We start from the raw sequence: 16,043 nt of genomic DNA, 5'->3' as shown, positions 1-16,043 counted from the left end.
ACTCGTCTGTGTACCGAAATCTGATATCAGGGTGGAGGCTCTGAGATTCCTCGTCTGGGGCTTCTGTGTCATCCTGGCGTATGGGAAAAAAAAAAACTATCTTTCCATGTAACCTCTGGCGAACATGTCCAGATGTGATGGAGGATATAAAAAGCAAGGGCTCTCAGATCTGTGTTGTGTCAGAGTTAACCTGATTCGGTTTAGCATACAGTGAAGGAATACTAACCAGCAAGATGGAAATGTTTAAAGAAAGCCATCCATGCTTTTATTAGTGTGTTTGTGTGTGATGATGCTATAATGTGATGCAAATTAGGTTTTGATTATTAACTGTAAAAAAAGGAGAATGATTTTTGAGCAATGCTGACTAGAAGGGTGTTTAAAGCACAATAGAGTGTATCTAACTGCAGGGTAGAAAATGACAGTGGTACTCACAACAACACCACAATCCCGAATCCGTCATCTATGTAATCCCTCGCAAGAATAAATAATTTATTCAACAATAGGAATCGATAACGCTTTTGTTCAGGGCATTTCTACAGCGAAAATCAAACACTGACTGGAACAAGCTGGATGTACATGTGCCAGACTACACAGGTAAACCCTGATCAAGTCCGAAACATCCAAGACACAGACAGGTTTTAACACAGATGTGCACGTGTCGAGCTGTTGTAAATCCCTCAACTCCTATCCCATCCCCTACGCAAAGAAAAGGCCAGACATCATAAAAATATGCTCAGCATGACAGCTGCCATTACCCTCTTCATCCTCAGAGACAAGATTTTAACACGTTTCTTAGCAGGGCATTGCAGTCAAGTGCAAAATAAGCCTTTAAGAATAAAAGTGTACACACACAAATCACAGACATTCCATGCACTGGATTAAACCGATTGTATGTTTTTCGATTCATTGCATCAACAAGCCAGTTCTTGATTCAGAATCAATTTATAGTTTGTTTGTTTGTTTTATTTAGGTAAATATTTAAATTGTTCAAAAATTTGACAAATCAATTGAAAAATATACCACAGCTATTGCCCAAAATACAACAAGCCTGTTCTGCAAAGTGCTCTCGTTTTGCAAGTTTATTGTGTCTTTTTCTTTAGAATTTATTTGGTGCTTGATGCACTACTGCCACCTACCAGCCTGGAGAGTTAAGCAGGAAAAAAATATATTATAGCTTATTTGTTTTGCTGTTTTTTTTTTTTAAACATATATAGAGCTCAGGATTGTGCAGTAAAGACTGACATCCTTTTTTTTATTTATTATTATTATTATTTGAATTTTTTCCCAGATTTTCTCCCTAATTTAGTCGTATCCAATTCCTCCCTGTCACTAGGGGGCTCCCACATTACTACTACCACTCAGTCGGGAGGGCCGAAGACTATTACACGTTTCCTCCGAACCACGTGACGCCAGCCGACCGCATCTTTTCGAACTGCTCGCTCACGCACCGTTGGGGGCGCCATAACACACTTAGCTCACAGACGCCCCTGATTGGCTGTAGAGCCGTGATTAATGTGAAAGCACTAAGTACTTCTTATCCCTCCTGAGAGAGCTCGGCCAATCAGCTTTCTCCAGGCCTCCGGCTGCGAGAGGTTACAGCATCACCCAGGAATTAACTCGCGACTTTACCACTGCGCCACTTGAGGCCCTGACACATCCTTTTTGTTCAGCACAAACCATATACCATAGGCAATATGATGAACTGTATTTTTATTTATTTTAACCAACTACCCAAACTTGACTGAACAAAGAAAATTAGAAACTGGGTGACATACGCAAAGAGATAGCACAGATACACATGATCACATGTTTTCATGGTTATTATTGGTTGTTTCTATGACCAAAAAGTAATAATAATATGCTTAATTTAAGAGTTCTACATTTTTGCAGTCCCATCTTAAGTAGTGATAACTTTTTCTTCTACCTGGCATATCCAAAAACCCAAATACACAGTTTAAAGTTTGAAGCCTTCCCGTTAACATACACCAGCAAGGCCCTGTACTGTGCACTACTATTTGCTCAACACCACTATAGGAGACATTATACACATCGCTGCCACATTAAAAATGGAACATTCATTCATCTTCTGTATCGCTTACCCAGTGCAGGATCACGGGGGTTTGGAGCCTATGCCAGGAAACTTACGCCACATTGTGGGGTACACCCTGGACAGGTTGCCAATTCATCGCAGGGCACACACACTAAGGGCAATTTCGGGAAAGGAAATCAACTTAATCTGCATGTCTTTGGACTGTGGGATGAAAACCGGAGGTAACCCACCAATCACGGGGAGAACATGCAAACTCCACACAGACACGGAAATCAAACGAAGCCAGAATGCTAACTAAGACTTACTTAGAGTTCAGTGCCACACTGTTTTTCAGTCCACTCCTAAACCCTACAGAATACCATGACATTCTGCACGGAAAAATACCTCCCCAAGGCAACTATTTTTGTTCCTTTCGAGTGTGACAATCACGGCAACATTTTGCCATCTTTTCTGAACTCGTCCCTGCTCTCGAATGCAACTACAGTTGGCACAAACGCGTATTCCCGGAGTAAGTGTGCTCCCTTAATCTGCGACAACAAGCAGACTGAGGTCATAAAAATGCTTTAGATTCCGTTGTCTGGAAAAAAAACGACAAAATAACTGTATTTGCTGTTCCTCAAATGTTCGCTCTGGAGCCCTTTCTTAGGGCCTCACTGTGAATGCTGGCTCACATCATGCTCCCCGGTGTGTGTGGATATCAGTGCGGCATACATCCCCAGCGAGATCCAAAGCTGTATGCCTTGAGCTAATGTGTTCAGCTGTTAAAGCATTAACACACACTCACACACCCTTCTGTGCGAGTGCTGTATTTATTAAGGGTACTTGGGAGATCGGTGAAAAAATAGGAGCTTAAAACGAGCTTCAAACTTTGACTCGTGCATGCGAATTTCATTTGCAGTCTGTTAATAAACAACACATCTGCAGCGAAGAGTCAAGGACAGAAAGTCTGAATCTCACACACACATGCATCTAGTTCCAAGACAGATAGTTCTGGTTTAACTATAAACACGATTACCTTTTCAGCTCTGAATGCAGCTACAACTGCGAGGACAGCACCAGCATTTTTTCTGAAGTTTAATCCGATTTTAAGAGCGTTACAAAAATAATCCGCTGTTTAAAAACAAAGAATATGAGCTTTAACGTTACTGCTTACCCATAACTTTGTAAATAATAAGCCTAATGAAAACTGCACAATGCTATTATTTGCAATCCCGTTAACACTACACTCCTACTCGCACCAGCATTTGCTATTGTTCTTTTTTTTTCTAATACAACTTTTTCACAGATCTGTCACGATTTGTCGATTATGCTTCCGAAAGAAGAGCTGCACAGCAGATAACGCTGTTCCATGATTAATATGTTTGTTCAACTCCAGGCCTTACCCACTGAGCCACCATGACTATGTCGCATTGACGCCGCAACTATCACGCATTGATTTATCTGCTTCTACCACCGAATTAAGTCCGCACGCAGATTGCACGGAAGCGGCACAAGCTTGTTGAGTTAGTTGTGTCGGCTCGGTGCGGAAAGTTTCACGAAGCTATTACAATTACAACTAGATACAAAAGTTTGTTTAGACAAACTTTAAGTTGGCTTGAGAAAGCCGGAGATAAAAGTTTAAAAGTGTGAAAAGTTTAAAATAGTTTAAGAAGTTAAAAAAGTTAAAACAGTTTAAGTTTAAAATGTTTAAAAGACAGATAGATAGATAGATAGATAGATAGATAGTGTCAGACAGATAGACAGTTACAAATATATTGATTGAGAGATAGATAGATTCATGATTGAGTCTATAGATAGATAGAAATAGTCAGATTACAGATAGATAGATAGATAGATAGATAGATAGATAGATAGATAGATAGATAGATAGATTAGTTAGAAATAGTCAGATAGATATATAGATATATAGATAGATAGATAGATAGATAGATTAGTTAGAAATAGTCAGATGATAGATAGATACATAGATAGATAGATAGATTAGTTAGAAATAGTCAGATGATAGATAGATACATAGATAGATAGATAGATTAGTTAGAAATAGTCAGATGATAGATAGATACATAGATAGATAGATAGATTAGTTAGAAATAGTCAGAGGATAGATAGATAGATAGATAGATAGATTACTTAAAATAGTCAGATGATAGATAGATTAGAAAAGTTAGATAAGTTTGAATGAGTTAAAATGTGTTAGAAAAAGTACATAGAAGAGAAGTCTATAGATAGATAGAAATAATCAGATTACAGATAGATAGATAGATAGATAGATAGATGAGTTTGAATGAGTTTGAATGGGTTAGAAATAGTACATAGAAGAGAAGTTTGATTGAGTCTAATTGGCATTAGCAAGTCGGTGGTGTGGGGGATGGGTCGTGCATGCGCACGCACACTCTTCTGTGACAGACACAGAGAACCGCAAACTGTAATAATTAAGCTCTCAAACAAACGCTTCCCAACCGAGAACCGTAGGTCCGATCGCAAAAATTCTTTCACCGTGAGTGGCAGGAACTTCCTGACTACGACATATTGAATCCTCATGCCCGTAGACTGTATTATATTGATGTGGTGACAGTGTAAAGACACCCTCCGATTCACATTCTGTGAATATGGCAGTTGACAGTGGCACGCATGGTGAAAAATCAAAATTTTCATCAAACTTAAACTGCTCTCGTGAAGCAACCGTGAAAGTTATCAAAACATGGACCCAATCCGTAAAAGTCCAAAGTCTTGTGACCCGTTTAAACTTTGAATGATGTTTCTACGACAAATTATGGCCGAACGGTAAGCTTTCAAAGTGACCCATGTTTTCACCCTTTTTCGGGCCATTTCCTATTGAAATGAATGGGAGAAAATGGGGTGGTTATTTGGGAATTTCGGGAAAACCGTGCGACGGATCCCTACCAAAAGTCATAGCACACCATTCCCAAAAAAGGCGCACGGTTTGACACCTCACTCATGGCACTCGGGCAAAGTTAGTCTCAATGTTAAGTCTGTGGGTGATTAATTGCCCCCTGCGAGAGCAATTGATCACCCACCCCTTAGAAAAGTCACAGCACCCCATTCCCGAATAAGGCGCACGGTTTGACACCTTACTCATGGGACTCGGTCAAAGTTGGTTTTAATGTTAAGTCTGTGGGTGGTTAATTGCCCCCTGCGGGGGCAATTGACCACCCACCCCTTAGAAGAGTCACGGCAACCCATACCCGAATAGGGCGCAAGGTTTGACACCTCACTCATGGGACTCAGTCAAAGTTGGTCTCAATGTTAAGTCTGTGGGTGGTTAATTGCCCCCTGCGGGGGCAATTAACCACCCACCCCTTAGAAGAGTCACGGCAACCCATTCCCGAATAAGGCGCTCGGTTTGACACCTCACTCATGGGACTCGGTCAAAGTTGGTTTTAATGTTAAGTCTGTGGGTGGTTAATTGCCCCCTGCGGGGGCAATTAACCCCCCACCCCTTAGAAGAGTCACGGCAACCCATTCCCGAATAGGGCGCACGGTTTGACACCTCACTCATGGGATTCGGTCAAAGTTGGTCTCAATGTTAAGTCTGTGGGTGGTTAATTGCCCCCTGCGGGGGCAATTAACCACCCACCCCTTAGAAGAGTCACAGCACCCGATCCCCGAATAAGGCGCACGGTTTGACACCTCACTCATGGGACTCGGGCAAAGTTGGTCTCAATGTTAAATCTGTGGGTGGTTAATTGCCCCCTGCGGGGGCAATTAACCACCCACCCCTTAGAAGAGTCACGGCACCCCATTCCCGAATAAGGCGCACGGTTTGACACCTCATTTGTTGGTTTACGATGAACGGTGCGGAACCAGTTATAATTCGCTAAAATCCCCATTATAAGTCAATGGGACGGTTAATTGCCCCCTGCGGGGGCAATTAACTGCCCACCCCTTAGGAAAGTCATAGAAAAATTCTTCCCGAATATTCTGCACGCTTTGACACCTCACTCATGGGTCTACGATAAATGGTGCGGGACTAGTTCATCGCCAAAATCCCCATTATATGTCAATGGGGCAAATTGGGGACCTCTCTTGCCCCGGGGGTAAAACTTATACCCTTGTGCATGGTATCTTTTGACAAAGGCTGCAAACATCTTCAAATAGGGTTAATTTAACGTTTCTACAAAATTCCCTCTCTGCGCAACAAACCGTCAAAATTCGTCTCAATGTTAAGTCAATGGGATTTTTGGGGCGGTTAATTGCCCCTGCGGGGCAATTAATAAGTCCGATCAGTTAGAAAAGATATAGCACACCCCGCGAGATCAGTCTGAAGGTCTGGGCCGAGTTTGGAGTTAGTGGAGTTAAAGCTCTAGGAGGAGAAGCGTTTGATAATTTTAGTCTCGGAATAATAATAATAATAACTAGATACAAAAGTTTGTTTAGACAAACTTTAAGTTGGCTTGAGAAAGCCGGAGATAAAAGTTTAAAAGTGTTAAAAAGTTTAAAATAGTTTAAGAAGTTAAAAAAGTTAAAACAGTTTAAGTTTAAAAAGTTTAAAAGACAGATAGATAGATAGTGTCAGACAGATAGACAGTTACAGATATATAGATTGATAGATAGATTCATGATTGAGTCTATAGATAGATAGAAATAGTCAGATTACAGATAGATAGATAGATAGATAGATAGATAGATAGATAGATAGATAGATAGATTAGTTAGAAATAGTCAGTTGATAGATAGATAGATAGATAGATAGATAGATAGATAGATAGATAGATTAGTTAAAATAGTCAGATGATAGATAGATAGATAGATAGATAGATTAGTTAAAATAGTCAGATGATAGATAGATTAGAAAAGTTAGATAAGTTTGAATGAGTTAAAATGTGTTAGAAATAGTACATAGAAGGGAAGTCTATAGATAGATAGAAATAATCAGATTACAGATAGATAGATAGATAGATAGATAGATAGATAGAAATAGTCAGATGATAGATAGATAGATAGATAGATAGATAGATAGATAGATAGAAATAGTCAGATGATAGATAGTTACATAGATAGATAGATTAGTTATAAATAGTCAGATGATAGATAGATTAGAAAAGTTAGATAAGTTTGAATGAGTTAAAATTTGTTAGAAATAGTACATAGAAGGGAAGTCTATAGATAGATAGAAATAATCAGATTACAGATAGATAGATAGATAGATAGATAGATAGATAGATAGATAGATAGATAAATAGATAGATGAGTTTGAATGGGTTAGAAATAGTACATAGAAGAGAAGTTTGATTGAGTCTAATTGGCATCAGCAAGTCGGTGGTGTGGGTGATGGGTCCTGCATGCGCACGCACACTCTTCTGTGACAGACACAGAGAACCGCAAACTGTAATAATTAAGCTCTCAAACAAACGCTTCCCAACCGAGAACCGTAGGTCCGATCGCAAAAATTCTTTCACCGAGAGTGGCAGGAACTTCCTGACTACGACATATTGAATCCTCATGCCCGTAGAGTGTATTATATTGACGTGGTGACAGTGTAAAGACACCCTCCGATTCACACTCTGTGAATATGGCAGTTGACAGTGGCACGCATGGTGAAAAATCAAAATTTTCATCAAACTTAAACTGCTCTCGTGAAGCAACCGTGAAAGTTATCCAAACATGGACCCAATCCGTAAAAGTCCAAAGTCTTGTGACCCGTTTAAACTTTGAATGATGTTTCTACGACAAATTATGGCCGAACGGTAAGCTTTCAAAGTGACCCATGTTTTCACCCTTTTTCGGGTCATTTCCCATTAAAATGAATAGGGGAAAATAGGGTGGTTATTTGGGAATTTCGGGAAAACCGTGCGACGGATCCCTACCAAAAGTCATAGCACACCATTACCGAAAAAGGCGCACGGTTTGACACCTCACTCATGGCACTCGGGCAAAGTTAGTCTCAATGTTAAGTCTGTGGGGGGTTAATTGCCCCCTGCGAGGGCAATTGATCACCCACCCCTTAGAAGAGTCACAGCACCCGATCCCCGAATAAGGCGCACGGTTTAACACCTCACTCATGGGACTCGGGCAATGTTGGTCTCAATGTTAAGTCTGTGGGTGGTTAATTGCCCCCTGCGGGGGCAATTAACCACCCACCCCTTAGAAGAGTCACAGCGCCCGATTCCCGAATACCGAATAAGGCGCACGGTTTGACACCTCACTCATGGGACTCGGGCAAAGTTGGTCTCAATGTTAAGTCTGTGGGTGGTTAATTGCCCCCTGCGGGGTTAATTGCACCCCTCAGAAGAGTCGATCCCCGAATAAGAGTCGATCCCCGAATAAGGCGCACGGTTTGACACCTCACTCATGGGACTCGGGCAAAGTTGGTCTCAATGTTAAGTCTGTGGGTGGTTAATTGCCCCCTGCGGGGGCAATTAACCACCCACCCCTTAGAAGAGTCACAGCACCCGATCCCCGAATAAGGCGCACGGTTTAACACCTCACTCATGGGACTCGGGCAATGTTGGTCTCAATGTTAAGTCTGTGGGTGGTTAATTGCCCCCTGCGGGGGCAATTAACCACCCACCCCTCAGAAGAGTCACAGCAACCCATTCCCGAATAAGGCGCACGGTTTGACACCTCACTCATGGCACTCGGGCAAAGTTAGTCTCAATGTTAAGTCTGTGGGGGGTTAATTGCCCCCTGCGAGGGCAATTTACCACCCACCCCTTAGAAAAGTCACAGCACCCCATTCCCGATCAAGGCGCATGGTTTGACACCTCACTCATGGGACTCGGTCAAAGTTGGTTTTAATGTTAAGTCTGTGGGTGGTTAATTGCCCCCGGGGGCAATTAACCACCCACCCCTTAGAAGAGTCACAGCAACCCATTCCCGAATAAGGCGCACGGTTTGACACCTCACTCATGGGATTCGGTCAAAGTTGGTCTCAATGTTAAGTCTGTGGGTGGTTAATTGCCCCCTGCGGGGGCAATTAACCACCCACCCCTTAAAAGGGTCACAGCACCCGATCCCCGAATAAGGCGCACGGTTTGACACCTCACTCATGGGACTCGGGCAATGTTGGTCTCAATGTTAAGTCTGTGGGTGGTTAATTGCCCCCTGCGGGGGCAATTAACCACCCACCCCTTAGAAGAGTCACGGCAACCCATTCCCGAATAGGGCGCACGGTTTGACACCTCACTCATGGGACTCGGAAAAAAATGTTGGTCTCAATGTTAAGTCTGTGGGTAGTTAATTGCCCCCTGCGGGGGCAATTAACCACCCACCCCTTAGAAAGGTCACAGCACCCCATTCCCGAATAAGGCGCACGGTTTGACACCTCATTTGTTGGTTTACGATGAACGGTGCGGGACCAGTTATAATTCGCTAAAATCCCCATTATAAGTCAATGGGACGGTTAATTGCCCCCTGCGGGGGCAATTAACCGCCCACCCCTTAGGAAAGTCATAGAAAAATTCTTCCCGAATATTCTGCACGCTTTGACACCTCACTCATGGGTCTACGATAAATGGTGCGGGACTAGTTCATCGCCAAAATCCCCATTATATGTCAATGGGGCAAATTGGGGACCTCTCTTGCCCCGGGGGTAAAACTTATACCCTTGTGCATGGTATCTTTTGACAAAGGCTGCAAACATCTTCAAATAGGGTTAATTTAACGTTTCTACAAAATTCCCTCTCTGCGCAACAAACCGTCAAAATTCGTCTCAATGTTAAGTCAATGGGATTTTTGGGCCGGTTAATTGCCCCTGCGGGGCAATTAGTAAGTCCGATCAGTTAAAAAAGATATAGCACACCCCGTGGGATCAGTCTGAAGGTCTGGGCCGAGTTTGGAGTTAGTGGAGTTAAAGCTCTAGGAGGAGAAGCGTTTGATAATTTTAGTCTCGGAATAATAATAATAATAATAATAAGTTTAAGTCGGATATCAGTAAGTTGGCTTTCTCAAGCCAACTTAATAATAAGTTTAAGTCGGATATCAGTAAGTTGGCTTTCTCAAGCCAACTTAATTACTATGTTCTTTTTTTTGCACTGCTGTCACAAATACACTTCATTTTATAAATTACTATTTCCTTTATGCCTTTTTTCAATCCTTATTACGTGTGTATTTGTATTTTTTCGTTCTCAGCATTGCAGTAACTTTTGTTCAGGTCTCACATCACCCTGTGTCTACTGACTATATATAAGATATACAGTGTGTGATCATATCTACAGCCTGTCTTTGTGTTACTGTCTCTATTGCTGCCGGATATCTGGGATTTCCATCAGGATCAATAAAGTATTTATCTATCTATCTATCTATCTATCTAGTGTCGTTAAATCCCAGCACTGACAAACTGCCTTGCATAGGTTCTTGAGTAAAACCCTTATTAAGCGTTATTTTTTGTAGTGTAGTAGGCACATTGTACTTTTCAATCCATACCATTACACAAAAACAAATAAGTTCTTTTAATGCCAGCTATAAACAGTCTTTCCTTGATGTTCACAAGACAAAAAAAATGCAGCTTGTTGTCTTGCCGAAGAACCTTAAAGCCCACGGACCATAAAGGTTTCTCATGTTGGAAAACTTTAAAGTGGAAACTATTATGCACAAGTCGCATTAAAAAAAACATTTTCGATAAAACATCATCCACAGTTGCATTGGCTGTGTTTTAAACAAGCTAATTAAAGGTTTCCCCTAAAGTGACCTCATATAATATAGAAAGAGCCCCTTTCCTGCCTTGGATTCTCAGCTCTGCTATTCTCAGCTCATTTACACAGAAAAATGCTAGAATGTCTGCAACCGGAGTTTAAGACATATGAAGTGTATTAAGACACACTTTGAGGGAGCTCTGAGACTTGTGTTAATTTGTTAATGAAATGGTATAATACGGGACCTTTAAAGTTACATATGGTCTTTGAAGCACAGTTCTAATTTTTTATTTTTTTGTTGTTGTTTTTTTGTGTGATAATCAATTGAAAAATAAAGGCTTGATGTGGCTCCGACATGTTCAGATTTCATTAGCTACGGCAAAGCAAGGGGAGCGTCAAAACAGTGCTCGGCATCATCAGACACAGCACCACTATAGCTGCCTACAATTGACTATGAAAGGCCATAAATGACCACGGATAGGTTTACAAAATATATCAGATCTACATGTCATAAAAAAACGCCATAGCTCTGCGGCAAGCTTTTGTTGAAAATATTTGTAGCACAGGTTGGCAAGCCGCAGATCACTATGGGACACTCCGACACACCCTGATAAGCCGACTACTCAAATGTAAATACGCAGCAATCCAAAACAAAAAGATGTGATAGTGGGAGCTGGGCTTTACACTGGAGGCCATAATATATTCAGAGCTGCTGTCATGGGAAACTAATTAACCAAGCAATTAATATTAAGCTCTCTATGAAGGCATTATACTTTTACATGTCTACTGCCAGTTTTAAGGACAAAATTATTTCTGATTTTCAAAATACAGGATCATACCAGCTATTGACCTTCCTATATTCTGCTTGCTGTTCTGATATATCTGACTACTTTAAAACAACTCCCTCAAATTTTAGCCCATATGCCTTGCATATGAACATCACTATAGAAATTCATATTTTGAAACTGCACCCTTTAAAACAGTAATCAATAATCTATAGCTCACTTCTCAGGCTCACTTCCCCAAGTATGTGTAAGGTAAAATTGTGTGTTGTGGCTGGAACAGTGTGTTCTTTTGCTCAGTGCTGGAGCACCTCAACCCGAGAGTAAAATTATATCTCACCTAGAACAGAATAAAACAACTCCTGAACTAGCTGTGCCTGGAAATTTGGTGACCTGGCGACCGGTTCGTCTCCAGAGATTCAGGAACAGTTGGAGAATAATTTTCTTACCGTACATAAAAAAATAGAGTTCATTCATTCATTTTTAATAGTAATAACGTAAGATTAGGCTAATTGTCGTTCCCAAAATGGCCTGTAGTGTGTGAATGAGTGTGTATATGCGTGTGTGCCCTGCGATGGATTAGCATCCTGTCCAGGGTGTACCCCGCCTCGTACCCTAACTCCTGGGATAAGCTCCAGGTCCCTGCGACCCTGATTACAAGATAAAGCAGTATAGATAATGAGTGAGTGAGAGAGTAACAACGTATCAGTGCATCGATGTGCATTAAAATATATAATTTCTCAGTAGCTTTTTAAAAAGAAGAATAACAACATTCTTCAATGCAACTGGTCAGCGATATGTCAGATTCGCATTTTAGCAAGTATATGACACAATATGAAATAAAAAATGTGTTGTTAATTAGGGCATTGTGTTTGCACAGTGTAGCTGTTTTTATTTATTTTTTTCCACATTACTAAAGTCACTGGTAATAAATCTCATTTTCCACACACAAAGACAAACTGTACCAGCAAACCAGCTGCTAAATTGTGTTAAAAATGTCGTACCAAGGGCTCTGTGTCCTCTGTGTGTAAGATAAGGTTAGGACACAATCACGGCAGTGATGTGCATGTTGCTTAAACTAAACAAAAATAAAATCAATAGTGTTAAAAAGCAGAAAGAAGAATGAACACTCACACTCACATGGTTATAAGCTACGACATCTGTATCAATACCGGTATGGATCCATATCAGATAAACCACGTAGGTTTTTTTTTTCTGATCCGATCCACAACCGTTTGTTTCATAATGCGGACTGTAATGCCGAAGCACCCACCTTCTAGTGAGCGTATGACAGTGCTCGCTTTACAGCCTAATGAACATTATGCACATAAATCTGGCTCAAATCAGAAAACGTGTCAATTTCATCTGATCCTCATCCAACAATTTATGCGAGAATCGATCCTGATACCGGCACTCCTTTTTTCAAAGAACTCCATGGTATTTTACAGTAAATGCCAGCACCGTTGCTGATGCCTCTCGGTTTTCCTTAGTCACCGTATCTGATTCTCAGCACATTTTTTGTGTTGAAGTGTTGTGTTTTTCAATAAGGTGTAGATGTGTAAGGTTGACTGACAGAGATTTGCAGCGGATCCCAGGACTCGGCTCACTTTTTTTTAAAGCCTGTCAGGCATCACACCACTTCATCGAGTGTAGTAGAAAGATTCTCAGAGCTCACATAATCACTGGTGAAAAATTAGGAGGAAAACAACAAGCATATAGTTGTTCATTTCTGCATCATAAATTGCTGCTTGTTTACGTTTATGACATACTTAAAACCTTAATTTATCTCTAATAATAAAGCTTTTGGAGTACTGAAAGGCTGCATTTGGTCATTTTTACCTGAATAAATAGCTAGTTTGTGAGCAAACATAACCATTCACTTTACAGACAACCTCAGGGAGTGTGTTGTCAAGAGGGGGAAAAAAGAGTAACGTTGTGTAAACGTTAACCTAAAGCTTCAACTAGCACTTTCTACCTAAATCGAACGCGAAATAAAACTAAATCGTTTTTTTTCTCATAGTTTGGGTAAAACTCGTGAAGTCAGGGGTGTGAAGTGTGTAAGTTTTTAGCTAACAGGTAGCACGGTTATAAACACGACTCAATTAACCGTTAACTAGTCTGAGCAAATAGACTTAGTTATGTCTCTTGACCAGTTAATCATCCTGCTTATAACGAGTTTATAACTACTCCCTTAGGTTACGAAAATTAACTTGAGAGGGAAAACTAAACTCGCTAGCTGACCGAAAAGCTAACTGAAAGAGGAAAATGCGAAAGCTTAGCCAGCTAGCTTAACGCTGCTGCTAACGTTCCTTTAAAACTGGTTAGCGATTAAGTTAACATTTGGTAACTTAATTAAACTTATTATAGAAATCTCATATATAATAAACAGCTAGTTTAATAAAGAAAAATATAGGGGGTACTACTGTGTTAGTGAAGGAAAATAAACTCGTCTGTGAATACTAAGTAGTGTGGTAGTAATAAAAAGACAAACAAGCTAAGGAAGAATAATTAACCATGAAATTAGTAGTTTTTATTCTTTTTACTTTCATATATAAAAAAACACACATTTCATATATATATATATATATATATATATATATATTTTCAATCTGTAGAGTGTATTGGTGTGTATGATGAAAAGGCACTCCGTTAAACACGCCTAACTGTCCGGTCTTCGCCTGCTCCCCTCTCCCTCTCTCTCTCTCTCTCTCTGTCTCTTGTACGATCTCTCCACACCAGGCACAGACACATCCCCCTCCTCGCCAAAACAATAAACATTCCTGTGGAAAGCACGGTTCTTTCTCTCCCTGACCTGCGCCATCTTTGAAAAGAGTCTCCGGGTCTGCACATCTTCGCTCCTCCAAACAAAGAGCAACACACACACACGCGCACGCACACACAGCGGCTTCCGCCACGCAACTTCACCGAGAAACGGGAATTAAATAACGCAGCAACAGCCATACGCATGCTCGATCACGCACGCACGCACACACAGACAAGCATACACACGTCTTACCTTCAGATCGGTGAATCCAAGCGTTAAGGAACAGAAGGAGGAAAGCGAGACAGCGCGGTACTGCGTCCATCCTCGAATCACACTTTACTCTACACTCACTCACTGCCTGCTGGATCGCTCTCTCTCTCTCTCTCTCTCTCTCTCCCTTCTTCACACACACTCACTCACACACACACATACATATATACACACACACGCACACACTCAACTTCTCAGTGTTATAGAGGAGTGAAGCACGTGTGATTGGCTGGGAGCGCCACTCCCCGCCCAGACACACACACACACACACACACACTTTGCTTTCCGCCCCTAGTGTTGTCTAGCCAGAGTGACGAAATGTTACACACAATTAAAGTTATTTCCATGACTGTCAGCATGTAACAAGTGTAATTTTGGTTACAAAAAATATATATATATATATATATATATATATATATATATATATATATCAGGTATTTAAAATTTAGGTTGTGTTCTGGATATTTTCTTCTTATGCGCCAATTAGTAAAAATACACTATATGGACAAAAGCAAACCTGTATATCATTAAATTCAGTTGTTTCATCAAGCCCCTTATTGCCCAGTAAAGGGCAACCTTCATGCCTTAGAATACCAAGACATTTTGGACAATGCATTTACATTTCGCCATTTGGTAGACGCCCTTATCCAGAGCGACTGACATTTTTAGGAAATCTAATGCCTTAACCACTGAGCTACCCCTATCTGTGCCCATGGAGTCTATTCTCCCTGTGTTTGCTGGGTTTCCTCTCACAGACCAAAGACATGCAGATTAGGCTTCAGAACTGGCCTTCTCAAATTGCCCGTAATGTGTGAATGAGCGTGTGAGTTTGTATGCGTGTGCCTTGCAATGGATTGGCACCCTGTCCAGGGTGTACTTTTCCCTGTGCCCAAAGTCCTAGACAATAAGTGAGAGTGATAATGTTCAGTAATTGCTTTAGCCAGGGCAGGGTCAGGATGGATTCAGAGCCTATACCAGGAACACTCAGCTCAACCTAGGAATACAGCCAGGGTTCAGATTATATGGCAGCAGTGCACGCAGACATTCACATCTAGAAACAATTTGGGGTTTATTTTAGTCATACAGCATTTTACTTTCCTTGAACACAACATCTACCATCCAAGACTATTTGTTTAGAAGGTATTGACATTCAGATTAAACCTGTTCAGTTTAAGTGACCATTTAAATAGAAAATTATTGTAATTTGTTATGACATAAAGTCATAAGAACGTTGCATTTATATTTTTCTTATGTAAAATGTATTTCTGTCAAATAAATAAGAAAATATAAAAAAAAATATATATATATATATATATACATGAAAAAATTTGTATCCATTAACACTAGAGAATTAAAATTCTGCGACAGTAACAATAAGTTAGAGTAAACATTGTGCCACAATAGGGCATGTCCAGCAAATTGACCTTCAGCCGAACAAGTACAACGACTTATTGACTTATAATTTACCATTCAACACTCTTAATTAGTCTATCTTTTCTTGGTCTCCCAGACCTCTGCAGTAAAACCAGTTGTTTTTTAATTCTGACCCATAACTTAAAAATGGTATTCCTGGCAACTCCAAA

General features: G+C 40.6%; 1 protein-coding gene across 1 annotated transcript in view; it reads right to left on the bottom strand.

Moving 5' to 3' along the window:
• tgfbr1b (transforming growth factor, beta receptor 1 b) overlaps nucleotides 1-14,602 on the bottom strand; it is an 84,263-nt gene extending 69,661 nt beyond the window's left edge. The window contains exon 1 of the mRNA XM_053494001.1: nucleotides 14,443-14,602. Coding sequence (XP_053349976.1) covers nucleotides 14,443-14,512 — 70 coding nt within the window. The 5' untranslated portion in view covers nucleotides 14,513-14,602. The remainder of the gene's footprint in view (nucleotides 1-14,442) is intronic.
• Nucleotides 14,603-16,043: the final 1,441 nt, after the last annotated feature.

The sequence above is a fragment of the Clarias gariepinus genome, chromosome 4 (genome assembly GCF_024256425.1).
Source record: "Clarias gariepinus isolate MV-2021 ecotype Netherlands chromosome 4, CGAR_prim_01v2, whole genome shotgun sequence".
In the NCBI taxonomy this organism is placed as follows: domain Eukaryota; kingdom Metazoa; phylum Chordata; class Actinopteri; order Siluriformes; family Clariidae; genus Clarias; species Clarias gariepinus.
This window is presented reverse-complemented; position numbering and strand designations above follow the sequence as displayed.